The following is a 19,164-nucleotide window of genomic DNA, read 5'->3' as shown; positions in this document are numbered from 1 at the left end:
TTTTTTTTTTTTTTTTTTTTTTTTTTTTTTTCAAAAAAGAAAAAATATATAAAAAATTATTCCCTAACAAATTATGTTATCTATTTTTAGCGAAACAATATAAAGAAACAATTTTGTGTTTATTTTTGTTACAATGGGTGGGTTACTTTATCTAGTGTGCACTCAATTATGGATTACTTTTTATTTTAATACTTTCATCCAAATCTATTTAATATATTTTATTCATTTGGTTTGGTTTGTGGGCCACTTTCAAAAGAACCAATTTTGGGCTTTCTTAAAAAAAGAAAAGAAAAGAAGGATATAATAAAAACGTCAAATCAATGTAAACCTAAGATATTTGAAAACATGGGTGTAATTCATAATTTAGTTTTGTAATTATAGTTTGATTGGAAAAAAGTAGTTTAATGTTAAAATGTGGCATGTTTTGCTACAAGGTTGAGATTCGGAATCAACCGTGCTATAATGTAATGTATTTGGTAATTAAGAGAATAAAATGGGCGTAGCTTAAAATGCAATTAAAATGGGCAATGTGCTTTTTAGACAAAGGGTTTATGTTAGAGGTGATCAGCAAAGCTGTGAACAGTATAGGAACCCAGTTGTTTGGTTGGACATTGAAACTATAATTTAATTCATTTAAAAACATATAAGTGAGTTTGAGGTGAATGATTAAGTGGATATTTTGGGGAATTGAGTAATTAGGCATCTTTCTACGTGTCTATTCCCATTATTGGGTAACACAGATGGAGTAGTAGGAGAGAGAGAGAGAGAGAGAGAGAAGAGAGGAAAAAAGGTTTTCGATTTGGCTAACGTGGGAAAGTTGTGTGTAAGAAAGAGATGGTTCCTTTCTCTTTTCTTCTTTTCCTCAAATTGTATCCTTTCTCATGTTTTCCTCTCACCCCCTCAATAACAAAATAAATCTAATCAAAACAAAACAAAACATTTCCCCTTAGCTTATCACTAACACACTTCCTCCCACCACATCTCAATTCCCCCACCCTCCTTCCTTCCTTCCTTCCTTCCTTCTCTTTATAAATTTCATTTCCCAAACAAAACAGAGAGTGTGTGTGTGTGTAAGTTGTGAGGGTATTCAGGGTATTCAGGGTATTCAGGATATGGGATGAGGCCTCGAACACGATAGACCAAGCACAAAACCAACAACAACAAAAAAAAATGTGGGATCTGAACGACTGCCCTGATGTGAGGGAGGGGGATGAATCCGAAGCCTGTTCCTCTGCCAAGACCTCCATCGAGGGAGACGGGGATGATGACAAACGGAAAAGGGTGGGATCGGCTTCCAATTCCAGTTGTTCGGCTGCGGAGGAAGAGGAGGAGTTGGAGGAGGAAGAAGAGGAGGAGGAAGGATCCGATGAGGTATTGGGCTCCATGGTCATGCAAATTGACACACAAACCCCAAGCCCTGTAACTCGCCAGTTTTTCCCACTTGAAGACACTGAAATCCCACCTCCCCTTCCACTTCCAACTACTGATTCCGCCTTCCCTCGGGCTCACTGGGTTGGGGTCAAATTTGGCCATCCCGATCCTAATAATAACTCCATCAACCCCAATGACCTCTCCCACCCCATTAAGAAGAGCCGCCGGGGCCCAAGGTCTCGTAGCTCCCAGTATCGCGGGGTCACTTTCTACCGGAGAACCGGCCGCTGGGAGTCTCATATTTGGTCCGTTCCCCCCTCCCTTCACTCTCTCTCTTTTTTTTTTTTAAATTAAATTAAATTATACTCTCTCTCTCTCTCTCTCTCTCCCCTCTCTCTCTCCTTCTCTCTACTGCAATTTCTGTCCCCCAAAAACCAACTTCTGCTTTTGGAATTGTGCAAACAATTGAACTGAATTGATTTGATTTTGATTTTTTCTTTTTTGGTTGTTGCACTCATCAGGGATTGTGGAAAGCAGGTTTATCTCGGTATGTTTGGTTTGTTATTGGTTACTTTTAATTTTATTTTTTGGGGGTGGGGGGTGGGTATATCATTCATTTCTGGCCTTCTAACAAAGATGTGATTTTTCTCCTCCCCATCAAATGAATTGGTTACAGGTGGATTCGATACGGCACATGCAGCTGCTCGGTGAGCACTCACTGTCTCCGCGCTTCTCTCTCTCTCTCTCTCTACCAGAACTGATTTTGTTGTTGTTGTTGCTGCTGTGCAGTGCTTACGATAGAGCGGCCATTAAATTCCGAGGAGTGGAAGCGGACATAAACTTCAGCATCGAAGATTACGAGGACGACTTAAAACAGGTCCTTAATTTTGGCTTTCCATCTTAATTATAACATATACATACATGCATATATTAAGATTAAACTGAAATGTTATGTGATTGATGATTGATGAACAGATGGGTAATCTAACAAAGGAGGAATTTGTGCATGTTCTTCGCCGACAAAGCACTGGGTTTCCCAGAGGAAGCTCCAAGTATAGAGGTGTAACGCTTCACAAGTGTGGAAGATGGGAGGCTCGAATGGGCCAATTTCTTGGCAAAAAGTATTCCCCTCCCCCTTCCTCCATTTCCCTTCTTGTTCTATCTCTTCTTTATATCCATACCCAATTTTTATTTTCCCCCAATTTTACAGGTATGTTTATCTGGGTTTGTTTGATACCGAGATCGAAGCCGCAAGGTTTGTTTTTATTTTCCCTTCCATCTCTCTCGACAAAAGAAACCAGGAAAGAGGTTGCGTTTGATGCCGTTTATTCATTTTACAAATAAAAAAATTTAATCTGATGATGATAACGATAGGGCTTATGATAAAGCTGCAATCAAGTGTAATGGCAAAGAAGCTGTCACCAATTTCGATCCCAGCATTTACGAGAGTGAGCTGAATCCGACAACTGGTAACACACAAGAAAAAAACACACACACGCAGACCATTGTTTTAACTTGTTGGAAATGAATGATTTTTTCTGTTTTGGTTTTTGAATTCACATTATAACAGACTCAACTAGCAACTTAGCAGACCACAGTCTTGATTTGAGTCTGGGAAATTCAAGCTCAAAGCAACATGACAGCCCAAATGGTTCCTTAGATCCGCACCATTCTTCTTCAGCTCCTCTACCGATGGAAGCTGATTGGCAACGTAGTCAAGGATTTAGGCCTCCGCAGGTTCTTTCAAATTTCCTTAAAAAAATGTTTTTTTTTTTCTCGTGGGAAATATGGGTGTTCACGAATTTGTGGCATGTGTATCATGCGCAGCTAAATTTGCTGCAAGAATCAAGCAGCGGAGGAGGTAGTGGAAACAAAAATTACAATAATGCACAGAGAGGAAACACTAATAGGTACCTGGAGTGTGAAACTATGCAGCTGTTAAGCCAAACACACATTCAATCTCCAATTTCCTTTGAAATGCAAAGACATGGGCAATTCAGGCGGCAGGCGGGTGGTGTAGATCAGCCCCACTCCCAGATATTGCTTCACAATCAAAATCATCCAACCTTCAATTATCAAGTACGTGTAATTAATAATTTAGAGAAGAAAAAAGTGTTGGTTTTTTAAATTTTGATTTGTTGTTATTGTTGTTGAAGATTCAGTTTCCGGGCAGCAGTAATGGAGGCCGAATAATAGGAAGTGATCTATCACTATCTCTAAGTGATCATCAGAATCAAGTTGTTGAATCGGGGCCATCGCAAGTTCATGCAACTGCTGCAGCATCATCAGGATTCTCTCCCCAGATTAGACCTTCCAAGAATTGGCTGCACAAGAATGGGTTTCATTGTCTCATTAGACCCTCCTAATAAGTTGTACGAAATTTCTCTCCCCCGCCCCCAGAAAAAAGAGTCAGTCATGTTTTAATTTTAATTTATTCTGTCCTGTCCGCTTCCCGACGAGAATCTAGAAAGAAAAAAAGTGTAGTAGTAAAAGTTGAAGGTGGTGGTAATGGGTGGGAGAAAAAAGCTACAACTTTTCTGACCGAGAATTCATTGTGCCATTACCAATTCCCAATTCCTTAGACATTTGCTTTGTTTCGGCTATGTACTACTATATATTTACCCTATGTTCCAACGCTCATTTTTAGTAATTTGTACATACTTGTTTGAAAGAAGCTGCAAGGAAGGGGGCCTTCTTGTTGTAGCCTCATCAAATTGAATGATCATTTTCCGACGATTGTCATTTTCTTGTTATTGGGAGAGATTCCGTCCGGGGCGGGGCGGGGCGGAGAGGGGGAGACAGGAAAAAAAAAGGAAAAAGCAAAGAAGAAAATGTGAGTGAATGGGGGATATGAATAGTCGGCATCATAGTGTCCTTTGAATCAATTCTCCCTCAGCCAAAAGCAGTCAGACACTGCTATTAATGACCACCACGGGTTCCTTTCATCCCTAAACCCCAAACCCCAAACCCCCCCTCTTCCTATTTCCTCCAATCCCCTTTCTTTTCAATTTTCATTCACTCTGTTTTCCTTCCTCCTGCCTTTACAGCTCAAAATTTTCATAAATACTCACTCCCTTTTCACCATCCTCTTCCCTTGTATTAGTAGTTTTGGTGTTGAAATGACTGGGTTTATGATCTCCAGAAAGGCAATATACTCATATTTAATCACCACCACCTAACAAACATTGGTCAAGTTTAATTCTTTTTTTAATTAAAACATAAACAATTCCAATCAATATAATATTGGTTGCAAATTTCGTCACTCGGACCGTCATCACTCATTATTTTAATCCATGCTGCCATTCTAATTTAGTCAACCAATGGATTTGAGATGATTAAATTAGAAGGGTAGCAGATTCCACGCGTCTTTCATTCAACGGGTATGCACACCACACGCCACTTCCTCTGCAAAAACCCTGGGAGTATGAGTGATTAGAGGAAGGTTTTAGCGCCGCGCCCTTAAATTATTGTCCCACACAGCGGTAGAGCACCGGGTAACGTAGCAAATGCCTGCATCTATGTATATATATATATATCTGAAACACAAACACAATCCCCATCGGGGAAAACTTGGAATCTATATATTATATTTGAGTGGATCTGATCCGATTCGATTAGGTGGGGTAATAGAAAAGGGTTTGTGAAATTGCATTAATTAGAGTGTAGAAAAGGGATGGCATTGGCATTGGCATTGGCGTTGAGTGCGTTACATCGCTTTCATGGTTCACACACAAATGGTTTCCTTTTTGTGAGACGGAAGGCTTCCACAGATTTCCATTTATGGCATTTCATGCGCCTTCCGCTTCCCCATCCTCTGCCCTATAATTCACTCTGCTCTTTTTCCTCCCTCTCTCTCTCTCTCTCTCTCTCTCTCTCTCTCTCACCTCTGCAAATGGTTTAGGGTTATAAAATTTATAAGAGGGGATAGAGTGAATCCTTAAGTTTGTGCAATAAAACAATAAAAACAATAGATTTTGTGAAGAGAATTATGAAATGATGATGTGATAAAAGTGAATGGGTGTCATCTTATTCATATCAATTAGGGTTTGGATTGGACCACAAAGAGAAAAGAAGAAGAAGAACTCTTTCTTTCCCATTCTAATGTCTCATGTTATTTTCTTTAATGCCTCATATCATAAGTCCTTTTCAACTTCTGAATTGATCATTTATAACTTTCTTTTCTAACCCCCTCCCTCTGTAAATATTACGGCCTAATAAACACTTTTAACTGCCTCATAACTTTCAAAATTGTCTTTTTCAATCCATCTTTCAGACTTGATGGATATGTGTGCATGTGCGCATAACTACATGAATAGTACCAACATTATTTCCTTCTTCAAGTATTAATTAAATTTAAAGTGCATTATTGGTTTTAGAGGGAGGCAGAGCAGGGAAGGCCGTATTCCCATTGAACACAATCCCTACATAATAATAATAATAGTAACAATATGAGTATCCCAAGTTAAGTGAAGTGAAGTGAAGGGTTTCCTGTTTTGGAAAGTTGGGAGAGTGGGTTTGTTGAGATTTTGAGATTAGGGGCACTCGCTACTCACCTCACCTCTGGCTGTGGCCCAACCAATGGCTTTAATTACATCCTTTAGTGCGCTAAAAACTTTTTATGTTAACCCGTATGCCCTATATTCAACCCTCTTGCCTCTACCTCCTAACATTATTACTCTCATAAACCTTCATGTTTATGATTTGTTTGTTGCTAATTAACCACTCCTCACAGTTTTCTCAAATCAAAACAGAGTTTTCCAAATTAAGGCAGTGGGAGTGAGAGGGTGCATTACGTTGTTTGTAATTCTGGAAACTAATTTTTCATACTCATTGTTTGCCATTTAAGGTTATGCCCAATTTTCCCACACTCAAGGTTTGATCAAATCCAATTTGTTTTCCTCCAAAGGAAGGTTCTTGAATTCCCATCATCCTCAATTCTGGAAAAACATGGAAATTTTATGAGATTACCCACTCATTTCATGGAAGATTAATTAATGCTAAAAATGGAATGCTTTTAACGTCTTAATTTCTAATTTTTCCCAACTTGTTCTTATAAACCCAACTTTTCTTTTCTCAACTTTCTCATTTTAGAAGCAGCAAAGAAATCATGCCACTTCTCAGATACCCCTTTCAAATGGAATCGCTTCTTGCTAGCCATGGAACAAGTAATTTCAACATTAATTTACTAATAAATACTTCCAAGAAATTAACTCTATCCACTTTCACACACACACACATATATGTATGTATTAAAGAAACGTGTTGAAGCTGGCAAGCCAAAATTGAGTTTTAACAAACAAATTTGGTTCTTGACCCTTTGTGGGAGAAGGGGAAAAAAAAAAAAAAAGTCACGTCTGGACAAAATTCTTAACAGTTTACTAAATAGTTAGGCAAGAATGCGAAAAAAACATTTATAATCAGAATGTACCACAAACAAGGCAAATGCCAAATGACCACATACAAAGAGATAAGTAGGGACGACTTTTTACTAGCCATATCCTTAAGAGTACTACAGTTAGTACAGGTCTGTATGAGGGATGTCCTTCAAGAGGAGGACCATTTACCACCATGTGCCTTTCTGATGCTTATGTTTGTCCCAAGCCTTATTGTCCATCCTACATGTCTATGTCTATGACAACTCCTTTATATTTTCATTATTTGTTTACTTTTGTGTCTTCATTTCATTTACGACTACTTTTGCAAGTTTGTGCTCGTCTCTTTTCATGTATAAGTTTGTCATAGTCATTCTACCTCGTAATGTTATAACTAATTGCCAAATGTTCTTATCTAAACTATATGTTATCGATGTTATTGTTGTCTTTTATTGAATGCTAGCATGTAACACTTGCTTTCTTGAAATGCTTTCAAAATAATTTCTTCTAATTTCGTTTTCTATAGTTGTTTTTCAAGAACATGTAGAGTTATAAAAATACTCTTTTGTCACGGACAATTTAAGTTTGAGTTTGTTGACTTACTTGAGAGCGAGAGCAAGTACTGCACAATCACTTTGTGGTCCCGAAAAGATGCAATTTTGACATCCTACAACACACAAATGTTTTGTCAATTAAGTTAGAGACATATTTTTCTTGTGTAAACCTACCGACATTAAAATGAGGTTCTTACTGTTACTGAATGGACGGACATATACGTGCACTATATTCTTTACAGCAAACTTATTGTAGGGAGGCAAAGGGCAGCTTCCTTATTGGTCCGACATGGTGGATCTTAAGGCTGTCTCACGTGCTTGAAATAAATATTTCAAGCCCAGCATGCTGAACATGCCGCCTTTTCATAGAAGAGAGTTCTTGCCCAGCCAAAGGATTTCTGTAGCGTCTGCAGTTTATGACTGAACTTGTTTATCTTTCAATCATTGAGGATAGTAAACAACCAACTCACAGGAGCTGATCTCCTCTCTAGCGCCATTTCTTACCTTCTAGGTTCCAAAGACTCGCCAAGTTTTAGAAATCAAGCTCTACAGGAGCCCTATAAACCTGGAAAGAGTAAAAGAGCAATACTTTTTCTTGGAGGCTCGGTGACCCAAGAAACCAAGGGGAATGTTTATACACCAAGGGAACTGTAAAAACGACCTGTGAATCATAGCTCAATACAATTCAATTGAATGCAAGAATAACGGAGCCACTTAAAGATCACGCGGCAGGCAATTACACGAATACTACAGAACGCAAGTGCATAACAAACAAATTTCGAAATGTTTTTCTTCCTCAATAGTCCAAGACACTAGGGAAAACATGTAATCTTAGCTAAATCTCATCAAATTTTTCTTGGTTGATACAATTAAGTCTTTGCATTTTCTCAAATCTGCCACTTCCATGATTCTTCTACAAGAGAACTTGCGATTATATTTTGTGTGCATATAAAGGGTGCTAATTTCATTTGTTCCATTTTACATTTCTATAAACTAACGACATTGATCATAGGCTGACAGATTTTGTGAGCTGCTGCTTCTATATTTATACTTCCAAGTCCAGTTGGCTTCAACAAAGATCCAGCCTTGCATAGACGTACGTTGGGGAAACAACCGCCCTTCATTTTCCCAATAACCACTGGGGTATTCTAGTGGGAAAATCCCACCACCAATCAGCGATAGACTACAGCATCTAAACCGAACTTAGAGACATCAGTATGACATTAATTACGATTATGTAAAAGCAACTCTTTAAAACTTACTAAGGAAGCCCTGCAAAGAAAATTGGGTCATCCATCTGGGGCATTCCCAGTGCCCCAGAATTATGCGAAAGTGAAAAGAAAAAAAAAACATAAAAAAACAACAGAATTACAGTTCACGATGTAAGAACATTTAAATTGAATAGTTTGCATTTTCATTTTTTATGAGTTTCCGCAATACTTGAGGTTTGAGAAAAGAAAAAAATGGTAAGAAAGACTCCAAACTTGTGGATAAAGCACATTTTATGCTGTCTAGTGGGAGAGAAATAAGAAAATATTTTGAGACAAGTATGATGATCTTGAGTGAGCTTGAAAAAGACACAAGTTGCTTACTTGTTTATGATTCACCAACATCAAATTCATTAATGTCATCCTCATTTACCAGTTTGGAAATAAGGGTTAGTAACAAATATAATAGTCTTTCTTTCTTTCTTGTAATTAGTCTTTTCCCTCCCTTTTGGGATTGCTTCGTCATTATCCTTTTAAATTGTACCCGCTTTTTTCTAAATATAGTTGTATCCTTTATCCAAAATAACAAGGGTGATGATAAATAGAGGGGGAAATCCTTTAAACATCCAAAATTATTGGTAATTATCAGTCGCAAAACCCCAGAAAGAAAACGTTGAAAGAGAGGAAGACTGTTTAATTTGTCCCTAACCTGTGATTCCAAACTCGCTTTAAGCTGCAGCTAAAATGCTTCCTCCTGAAACAAAATAGAACGCTGTTCTCAATGCAAACTTTCTGAGAAACGAGTGAGACAGAATTAATTGATTAGATGGCATACATGCGGCCAGATGAAGATCAAATACAAAGAGCTCCCAAGTCATGTGGCAATCCATCAGATCCAGAGGACACTTCAACTTTAGCAGGTCCACCTTTCTTGCCCGTTTTCCTTTCCTTTCTAGTCTTCTTAGAGTCGATAGTTTTGTTCCTGTAACGAGAGCAGCTTCATATTATGGATACATTTTCCTTTAAATATTCAAATTTCAAGTCTTCTCTTTTGATGCATGTGGGGGCGGAGATGACAAGTGGTATGATATACCCCATAAAAACATAAAAAGGTCGAGAATCATACACTATAAACTTGCCAGACGAACTGGCAGCAACTGATCCACAACAAGCTTTATATTTCTTTTTTGAACCACATGGGCAGACTTTATTCCTTGGGATCTTCTGATAAGGGAAAGGGAGAAATATAAGCAGCTACGACCACTGTACTAAAAATTTCTTGCATTATGATATAGAAGAAGACCTTGTCGTCTGATTGAGAACTGTTGCTAATAGAATGTTTAGTGTTATGATTAGATGAATCAACTTTGTCGTGCTTCTCTTCTGTTCGCTCTTCCAATTGCTTACAATCTTTTGTTTCATCGCTACCTGAATATTTGCAGAAATCTTGATAAATATTGAAGGAAAATTATAGAATTCAATGATAACACAAATATTGAGCAAAAGCGTTGTCACTCCAAAAAAAAAAAAAGAAGAAAAAAAAGTTCTGGCATTTTCTTCCGGCAGAGTGAGTGGCAGGTGAAAGGAAAAATGAGATGAAAAATTTTCCACCTTCATTTATGTGATAGGCAAAACTCAACTACGACATCTATTGAAAGTAACAAATTGAAGTTTTCTGAAGCCAAAACTAACAAAGCCAATTCAACCCACTAAAAAAACATAAACAATAAGAGCATAAGACTGCAAACTCCAAACCACGACTCGTCACTAAATTATCAGGGAAGCATCAGTGTTATCTGCATTCCACGTTTTTTTTTTTTTGTCACAAATTCCATGTTATTGGAGAGTAGATAACCACAGTTTTCTATAAGTGCATATCCCTCTCCAGTAGCTCAGGAAAAAAAAAACCCACTTTCTCTTCCGCTTTTAATGTAGCGTATGTGCACAAAATTTTCTAGAAAGGAAGAAAATTGATAATCTGAAATTACCAAAAGAAGAATCTATATGACACAAAGTTGATTCAGTTGGCTCTTTGTGTTCTTCTGCTGCTTGTTCTGCCACAAGAAACTCTATTGCAGCATCAACATCCCCATCGACTTGGACCAAAACCTGCCACCAAACGAAAAGCACAACTCCTAACTAAATAGTAAATGCATTATAAGAAAATCAATTATATGGACATGGGAAACCAATATTTAGCATGATGTAATCACCTTTTCAACTTCTTTAGAATTTTGACAACCACTACCTGCCATAACTAACTTGATATTTCCAAGACTAATAGCACTTTGACCTCTCTTTTGAGAACTCGTAGAGAAAACTTTTGCTTGAAGTGAGCTTGCTGAGGGAACAGTATCACCCTTCCACAGCAAAACAATAAAATGGGCTGTTAATATATTGCTTTTTATCTGTCAGTGAAAATGAGCAAAACTTCCAAAAATAAATATATATTCAGGGAAAAAAGAAAAACAGAAACTGACTTTGATTGTAATTAGCCTGGCTGGGCCAGCACATGTGTCTTCCTTCAATCGCACACTATTGTAATGTTCCTCGTCGTGATAAGATCTTGGTAAAGTTTTCAAACCGAAGTCAAAAAAGAGGTAATGCATGCCAAATCATTTTAAAATATTGGTAGATTTTAAACTCTAACAAGCAGATAAAGTGTTATCTAACACACAGATAATAGTTGACGGGCAATATTATCCCACACCATGATGATATATCAATAACAAATGCAACCAACATAATCAGAAAAATATGATTTAAGATTGATTTTTTTAAATACCAGCTTCAACATTGGTTTTCTTATGCTTGAATAAGTTGTGATGATAAAAGAAACTAGAACCCTATGTACTTCAAAACTCTTTTCAGTCACGTTAACTTTCTCTTTCATACTTACTTTAATATCAAAGAACAAAGTTTTTTCAATCATTTGCATTTCCATCTCATTTCGCAAAACGCAGATCCTAAGAATTGACTGATTATGAACTAATGGTCTTATCATAAACTGCTGAATAGAACTACAAATTTATGATTGTACTTTGTAATTAGATACTTCAAGGCATATGTTTCCAAATATAATATATTTTAAGTTTACAATAAGAAGCTATTAGCATCTATTTAAGGACATCTATTACCACTCACATAAATACAGCACCAAAAATATTGTACCTAATTAGCTTCATATTCAAATTTCTTCATACCTATTCAGTCATTTATAAGAAAATTTGACGGCTAATGTACAATATAAATCAAACACTTACAAGTGGACCATACGAGCTTCTTGATCCTCGAAATTTCGTATGTACCAACGAGGTGATGACATCTATACATTTACAAGTAATCAGTAAACAATGATCCTGGCCAACTAGTATTACATAATTCGTGATATCCATGTAGTAGTAACGACAAGTCTATAGGTTTAAGTTGAGGGACGGACAAACACATTAATTAAAGTCAACTAATACAAATTAATACACAAACACACACATTAGATGAAACCTAACCTTCAGGAATTTTCAGTTGATGGCTCATTGTTATCCTAATTTTGTATCACAAATATAAATACTAAAACATAATACCCAGCCGTTATGAGTTATAGTTTCAATACTCAAATACATGTCCTGTTAAAAAATTCGTAGTAGTTCCAGGCTTAGCGCATGAAAAGCACCCTTTTGTTCTGCACTTCAACATAGTTAGCACTACATTGGTCATCATACTTGCTCAAAGAATTGAATGCAGACTTGGTTCTTCAATTTTGAAGATACCATGGAAAATTTCCGGAAAGAAACAATGGACGCAGAGGTTTGTAGAGAGTTCTCACCCGGTGAATGCATATATTACTATGAGTAACAAGAGAAGCAGCCTGCAATTCCAGATGTCCAGCCCAGGTACCATCCTTTTCCATGGACTCACAATATTCGTCAAATGGGACATCATCCTCAATAAATGGCTCAAATGCTCCACGGTTTTTCTGTTAATGACATTTTATAATACATATTATGATAAGAATATGTAGGAAGCTGGGGGGCGGGGGGGGAAGAGAGAGATAGTAGACAAATCCAATGAAACAAGTGTGTGACTTTACGTGAATGCAAGTGATATGAGACAAATTGAAGCATAATTGGATGACAATATAGAATCAACTGCAGACAGAGAATTAATCCACGGAAATTTTGCAAGGAATTAATAACAAAATCATGGATGGTAGACCAAATAAAAAATTCCACATTTTTTGTAATCTAGACACATTGTACGGAGCAGTGCATAAGGAATACTAACATATTGTAGTTACTATTAAAGGTTAAAGAATAATGTGTACTAGGTAAAGTTTATACTCATTATAAGAAAGTATGGTTAAGTACAATGCCAGAGTTAGTATGAGAAGCTAGTTCCTGATACATACTAAAATATATTGTACGACCATCTTCCGGTACTTTTCGTGTTCCTCTTGATCCCCTTCTAACTGATCTGCAAGGGCCCTGCAACTTATTGAGATTATACAAGAGTAACTTTCAAAAAAACATAAGCCAAATAGAAAATCTCTTGAAAATATGAGCATTAGACAAGTCAATTGATAAGCATGCAGACCATTTGAAACAAAAATGAACGAAAATCTCATAAGCTTAGAGTTATATGCATTATGCAGTATATAAATATATTGATTGAAAGAAGAGGTACAAATGGAACCACCAAGGAAATATGACATCTCCCAGGCCCTATCCTCAGGCAATTACTAGCAATATATGATTCTCTACAAGAATAATATGGATTCATCTAATCATTCCTGACCTGAAAAAACAATTACCATCTGCGGTCACTTGTACAATTTTAAGGTTCAACAAGTCAAGCTGAGCACGAAACTGCGAAATATCAGGTGACTTTCCAGGCTTTTTGTTCTGCCAATCAAAACCATTTTCAGGGAACTAGTATTAGAGGAAATTCTGATCATCTAGCTTAACATCAAGCTCGAGGCATGCATTAGCAGAGAGTGTAATGTATAGTGTGAACATAGTAATCGACCACTTCGTTGCAATGAAGCTTACTGGACATGTCCGGAGTAATGGAAGTTGGCTAGTCTCCAGCCACCAACTAATGTTACCTTTTACCTCGGAAGTATCTTGCAAAGACATATTCTTCCCTTTAAATAACCCAAAACTTCTTGCTAAGCAACAAACTTTGTGTGTGTGTGTGTTTGTGTGTATATATATAGCATTGCAACTGTAAGGATAGAGATTCGACCTTTGACTTTTAGAGAAGATTGCTAGTGACTTAACCATTGAATTATGCTCATTTGACTAAACCTAAAAGCTACTACTAAACAACTACTTCTAAACAAACCAATAATTGTTAAATTACCCGACCCAATGAAATCTGGCCTACAAATTAGAGTATATTTAATCTTTTCATATATTCTTTAACACTCCGCAAACAAACAAAACTCAGAATTAATATCAAATAAGATTAGGTTGACATTGCAGGATATTTGAATTCTAAAGTCCGGGCTCTGATTCTGCAGTACAGCATCACTAAACCCAAATATAAGTTATGATATATTTTTAAGCAATCACTGAGCTTTAACAATGATAAAACTGATATCTAGCATAATAGTCATGAAGCTAGTTCAGAAAAATTGGGGTAAATTCAACCCCAATGATAACTTGGGATGAGCCAGCATAAGCACACAATTGGGCGTTGCATTAGGAATGGAACAGAGGTAAGAGCTTAAACAAGAAAATAAGGGTTGTCGTTGTGCACAATGAAAGAAGGCGTAGAGTTGAGAAAAGAGAGATAGAAGGAATTACTTGCGGGTGTCGCTTAGGATTGGACTTTTGGTGCTTAGTTTTAACCATTCCCACAAAATCCTGAACAACGCTTTCCGCTGCTTGAGGACTCACAGCAACGGCTGTGTTTTCGTTGTGTTGGATATCAAAAAACGGCTCAGGCTGCGGCCTATGTTCCAAGAATTGTTCGTTACTGAGCCTGACTTGCGCGCCGCTGTTCAAACGGAGATACCCCGATCCCTCCCGTTTCTTAGTTCTCTACAATAACAGAGTCCCCAACATATGATATTATCATGATTTGATATATTAGGGATTTCGATATCGTATAATAATTTAGTAATTTATGTAAGTAAATGATTATTTTACAATATTATATGATTTCTGATATTATACAATCACAAATGGATTAGACAATAATTAAATATAATTATAAATCCTAAGTTTTGAGTATTTTCTAATAAAATTTAACAATTAATTCTGATAAAAAAATTCGAAATTAAATTGTTACAATTTTAAAAATAACCTTAATAAACTAAAATGTTAAAATTTTAAAGTTTACTGTATTTATTTATATTTTATGAAAATTAAATTGAGGAAGTTGATTGAATTATTTAGTTAAAAACATTCTCTAAGAAAGAAAGGATGTCAATAAATAAAACGTGACAAGGTGCGATTAGGCAAAAGGATGTCGTGTCTTCTCTATGATCGGGTCCACAAAAAGCATTACCATCTCTATCAAGTAACGTCATCATACATCGAATCGACATTCAAACATAGGCGAGTTTCCAGTCTCGTTACTGTTTGATCCTATAGCTCTTAATAATATTACAGAACTTCAATTTGATCAATTTCGGTTTGTGATTTGATTGGCGGGCCTTCACTTTGAGAAAATGGTATGTTCCCAAGGTATTAAATTGCACGTATAGATGTTGTAGAATCGTTTTGTGAATTTTTGTCTTTAAGGAAAAATATAAATAAATAGTTCGTTTTATGAAGATTTAAAATAAGAGTTTAGAAAACACAAATATGTTCATTAAAAACAAACATAAATTATATTCATGATCACGAAGAAAAAAACATAACCATAATTCTTTCATTAGTAGAGGGTGATGTTTTACCTGGATGGAATAATCTAAACACCTACTTAAATAAAAAAAAATTAAAACCGTAGTTACGATGAATTGTCTCACCTACATTTTACTATTTTAGTTATAACGATATCGAGCGTACGTATTGGATTAGAGTGTATGGTACTCGATATGCCATACTCCATGGGGATGGGCTCAGATAAGTGCTGTGGATTCCATTGTTTCTAAAGTTGATGAAGCGTAGAAATTAGAGGAGGCATGGAGGAAATGTATGCTTGTCCTTCCTTGCTACGAAGAGGAGACAGTAAAAAATGGGAAATTTTGGAATTGATTAAATTAAATCTAAATCCATTGTATCTCCCATCCCATGAATTTTTATATATATATATTATTATTATTATTATTATTATTCAATACTAAGAAAATACGGGTGAAATGGGGTTTGAAAAATAATACAAAAAAGTAGATGGTGGAATGGTATCGAAATTGTAGATAAGTAAAATGGGAGACACAGATTATGGAGAAAAGTTAATTAATTGTGTGAATTAGATGAAAATTAGATGGTGGGGGTCACGTGCGAGGGACAGAAGCAGGCATAGCTGGGGAAAGAATAGAATAATAATAAAAGAGATTACTGTACCATCATTGACCCTCCAATCACAATTCGGTTACTGACAATTTTCAGATCACGCTGCTCAAACCCTCATCCTCCTTCTCACGCCCTATCTACGCGCGTCTTCTACACCTTTCATTAACGCATTAAATAATCTATTTAACTTTAAACATGTTTTATATTTAGGGTTTAACAGCTTCTTAAATCTCTTCAATATTTTCTTAATTAAAATTTGGAAAATCCTCATTCATTCGATTTCATTTTAATACGAATTTATCAAGTTTAAAAAATAATATAAAATTAAAAAGTTTATGATATGCCTAATATATTTAATATTCAAAAACCTATTAACACATAAAAACTAATTACATATTAAAAAATTAATTTTGAAACTTAAAATATAAAAATATAATCATTTTATTTCTTATATCTATTTTACTCTCAATTGATTAATAACACTCTTTTTATACAGATACTAGTGTGAACTTGTAATTTTTATAACCACGTAGGATCACTGACTTAAATATATTTTAATTAATTTTATACATATATTCTGGATGAGATTAGACTAGTAGGAACCAAAATCTCTATTTTCTTTCTTTAGAAAAGATAATATAAATAAATGAAATAAATTGAGATTATATCTCTAATAATAAAATAAAATTTAAAGTTGGAACCACTGAATCAATGAAAAATGAAATTTTGTTAAAAGGTTTAATTTAAATAGAGCTGGAAGTATGATTTTAAGTGGGGGAAAGCAGCGTAACCCGCCTAGTAGTTCCGGGCAGAAAAGTGGCGGAGAGATTACAGGATACAACGCCGAGCAACGGAGCGGACGATGTTCAACAAGCCCAATACCCAACTTAAAATGACAATTTAGAGCGCTACCGTGCTTTGCTTCCTATCCCTCTAAAATGGACCATTCCATTTCCAACAATTGCGATCAAAATGCATGTTCTTCTTCGACGTGGACTCTCCCCGCCACCGCCACCGCCGCCGTCCCCTCTTCTTCCCCTCCCGATGAAATCTCTCTGTTTCTGCAACAAATGTTGCTACGTTCCTCTTCCGCCGCTCCCCACTCCTCTCTCCTCTTTTCCTCTCCTTCTCCCTCCATCTTCTCAGAGTTCACCTGCAACATTAGAGCCTTCACCTCTCCAACCCATAACATTTCCCCTCCTTACGGGCTGCCTAATGCAGTTCCTGAAGAGATCTCCCCCGTCGATGCCTCAGAACAATTTGCAAATTTCTCATCTTCCGGTGTAGTACATGATCCCTTGCGCTCTTGTCCCACACCCGCTCCACCCAATGCGTCTTCTATACATGTCGGAGCTAGTGATCACTATGAAAACGATGAGTTTGAATGCGAAAGTGAGGTACACACTTCATTCCACTCGTGGGTTCTGTTTTTAGATTCCTTTTTTTCCCTTCTGAGGCTTGAGCTGGTGGGAATGGGAATGGTGACCTTCTTATCCACACCTTGTGTTTGTGTAAATGCGTAGTAGGGTCTGGAGGCATTGGTTGAAGACCTGCCTACAAAGCCCAATCCTCGCAGTTCTTCCAAGAGAAGCAGAGCCGCCGAAGTTCATAATATGTCTGAAAAGGTACTTCTCTTTCCTTTTATTTTGCTCTCGAAACGTTATTATCTTCGTTTTTTATTTTGATCCTTTCCTGAGCAGAGAAGAAGGAGCAGAATTAATGAGAAAATGAAGGCCTTGCAAAATCTGGTCCCCAATTCTAACAAGGTAACCCACAATTGAATTCCAAATTTTGTTGCTGTTTGGTTTTGATTTCTTCCCTTTTTTTGAGCTCTGTTGGTTCAAGTGCAACAGACTGACAAGGCCTCGATGCTGGACGATGCAATCGAATATCTCAAGCAGCTTCAACTTCAACTTCAGGTGGGTGGGTGGGTGTATTTTCCAATTATTCTTAGATCGTTACATTCTCCAAGTTCATTTCTGGGTTTATTCACATCAATCAGATGCTGTCGATGAGACATGGCTTGAGTTTGCATCCTATGAACTTGCCTGGAAGTTTGCAATATCTCCAACTTTCCCCCATGAGAATGGACTTTGGTGAAGGAAGCAGGTCACTTTCCTCTGACCAAGAGAGACCCAACCAGATCTTTCTCAGTTTGCCTGACCAAAAGGCTGCCTCCATCCATCCTTTCATGTCAGACATTGGAAGAACTAACCCACAAACTCCATTTGAATTGGCCCCGCCCATCCAAACTCACCTAGTCCCCTTTTACTTGAGTGGGTCCCCAAAGTCCAAGGTAACTTCCCAATAATTCATAGGTTGGTTTTGTTAGTACAAGGTTGAAAGCAGAAGTATAATCAATATTTCAAGTCCCTTCTCAATAAAAACTAGAAACTGACAATGCTCGAGCTTTCCATGTTGCATTTGAAGGAGATTTGCAGAGAAGCACTGCGAGACCACCAAGTGAATGCGATCGGCCAATCGGAGACAACTCCCTTCCGTGAGTAATTTGATCTACCAACCTTCTACAATATTCCATTTCCATGACTTATTCTGATGATTTCATGAGAATGGTCAAATCAACTAGAATCAACAAAACAAGATTATCCTTCATTTGGTTGTTGCAGTGTCATGCCCCAATAACATTCCAGCGCCTCCTGATTTAGAAGAACTACGGAATGGCGTCTCATTGGAACCGTGCATCATTGAAGAAAATCGGTCAGGTGTGCTTCTAAATTACACTCCAGAGCACAGTCTTTGTATTCCCTTCCTTTTTTAATGGGTAGAATTCAACTCCTTTTTTGTTTCTCTGCCATTTTTCTGTACTTTTGGTTCACACATCAGCGTCAACACAGGCAAAGCAACTGAAACAACTGAGCTGCAATGATCAAGATTGTTGACACTTTCTGTCGCCTTTATATATTCTTATTCTCTTCAAATTATTCACTTGCATTTGACAAATCACTCTGAAAATGGGAAAATTTGTTGCATAGAGCTGGCTAATTATGGAGAGGATCTGCATAGTTTTCTCTTGTACAAATCTGACTCATTTTTCTCCGGCGTTGATTCGTTTTTCTCATCCATCTTTCGGGGTTTAGCCACGTTTCTTGTTTCTAATTTATGTATTGGACTCGGTATTCCGATTAGTTAATGATACTTTGATCCCTTGTTTATTTTTGGGCTAAGAAGCTATGAGACA

At 36.9% G+C, this 19,164-nt stretch overlaps 3 protein-coding genes across 11 annotated transcripts; 2 read left to right on the top strand and 1 right to left on the bottom strand.

The window, feature by feature from the left end:
- Window positions 1–885: 885 nt before the first annotated feature.
- LOC111453044 (floral homeotic protein APETALA 2-like) lies at window positions 886–4,113 on the top strand. 3 transcript variants are annotated; one of them, XM_023093978.1, is made up of 10 exons: window positions 886–1,676; window positions 1,893–1,918; window positions 2,048–2,078; window positions 2,161–2,248; window positions 2,347–2,492; window positions 2,582–2,626; window positions 2,746–2,819; window positions 2,942–3,108; window positions 3,199–3,450; window positions 3,528–4,113. In XM_023093978.1, exons 1-10 carry the CDS (start codon window positions 1,171–1,173, stop codon window positions 3,735–3,737), a joined length of 1,545 nt encoding a protein of 514 aa, XP_022949746.1. In that variant the 5' UTR covers window positions 886–1,170; the 3' UTR covers window positions 3,738–4,113. The 3 variants fall into 3 exon arrangements, with proteins under 3 accessions (XP_022949746.1, XP_022949745.1, XP_022949744.1); XM_023093977.1 differs by having other exon boundaries at window positions 890–1,676; window positions 2,746–2,840; window positions 3,534–4,113; XM_023093976.1 differs by having other exon boundaries at window positions 890–1,676; window positions 2,746–2,840.
- A 294-nt stretch (window positions 4,114–4,407) lies between these two features.
- On the bottom strand, window positions 4,408–14,566 carry LOC111453046 (OTU domain-containing protein 3). Of its 6 annotated transcripts, XM_023093981.1 has the most exons (17): window positions 14,310–14,566; window positions 13,297–13,403; window positions 12,911–12,992; window positions 12,329–12,478; window positions 11,769–11,830; window positions 10,986–11,070; window positions 10,719–10,865; window positions 10,494–10,614; window positions 9,809–9,933; window positions 9,632–9,729; window positions 9,341–9,487; window positions 9,215–9,259; window positions 7,802–7,958; window positions 7,495–7,704; window positions 7,347–7,410; window positions 5,925–5,931; window positions 4,408–5,232 (listed from the first exon to the last, which is right to left on the bottom strand). In XM_023093981.1, exons 1-11 carry the CDS (start codon window positions 14,355–14,357, stop codon window positions 9,358–9,360), a joined length of 1,155 nt encoding a protein of 384 aa, XP_022949749.1. In that variant the 5' UTR covers window positions 14,358–14,566; the 3' UTR covers window positions 4,408–5,232; window positions 5,925–5,931; window positions 7,347–7,410; window positions 7,495–7,704; window positions 7,802–7,958; window positions 9,215–9,259; window positions 9,341–9,357. The 6 variants fall into 6 exon arrangements, with proteins under 6 accessions (XP_022949749.1, XP_022949748.1, XP_022949750.1 ...); XM_023093980.1 differs by lacking the exons at window positions 4,408–5,232; window positions 5,925–5,931; window positions 7,347–7,410; window positions 7,495–7,704; window positions 7,802–7,958 and adding an exon at window positions 8,063–8,489; XM_023093982.1 differs by lacking the exons at window positions 4,408–5,232; window positions 5,925–5,931; window positions 7,347–7,410; window positions 7,495–7,704; window positions 7,802–7,958 and adding an exon at window positions 8,063–8,489 and having other exon boundaries at window positions 12,911–12,986.
- Window positions 14,567–16,750: 2,184 nt separating this feature from the next.
- LOC111453611 (transcription factor SPATULA-like) lies at window positions 16,751–19,137 on the top strand. Of its 2 annotated transcripts, none has more exons than XM_023094759.1 (8): window positions 16,751–17,362; window positions 17,492–17,590; window positions 17,666–17,731; window positions 17,819–17,884; window positions 17,968–18,261; window positions 18,399–18,465; window positions 18,593–18,688; window positions 18,810–19,137. In XM_023094759.1, the coding sequence occupies exons 1-8, from the start codon at window positions 16,904–16,906 to the stop codon at window positions 18,863–18,865; spliced, it is 1,203 nt and encodes a 400-aa protein (XP_022950527.1). In that variant the 5' UTR covers window positions 16,751–16,903; the 3' UTR covers window positions 18,866–19,137. The 2 variants fall into 2 exon arrangements, with proteins under 2 accessions (XP_022950527.1, XP_022950526.1); XM_023094758.1 differs by having other exon boundaries at window positions 18,396–18,465.
- Window positions 19,138–19,164: the final 27 nt, after the last annotated feature.

This window comes from Cucurbita moschata, unplaced genomic scaffold (genome assembly GCF_002738365.1).
Source record: "Cucurbita moschata cultivar Rifu unplaced genomic scaffold, Cmos_1.0 Cmo_Scf00015, whole genome shotgun sequence".
NCBI lineage: Eukaryota > Viridiplantae > Streptophyta > Magnoliopsida > Cucurbitales > Cucurbitaceae > Cucurbita > Cucurbita moschata.
Note: the sequence above shows the minus strand (reverse complement) of the source record. Positions and strands in the feature narration are given on the sequence as shown.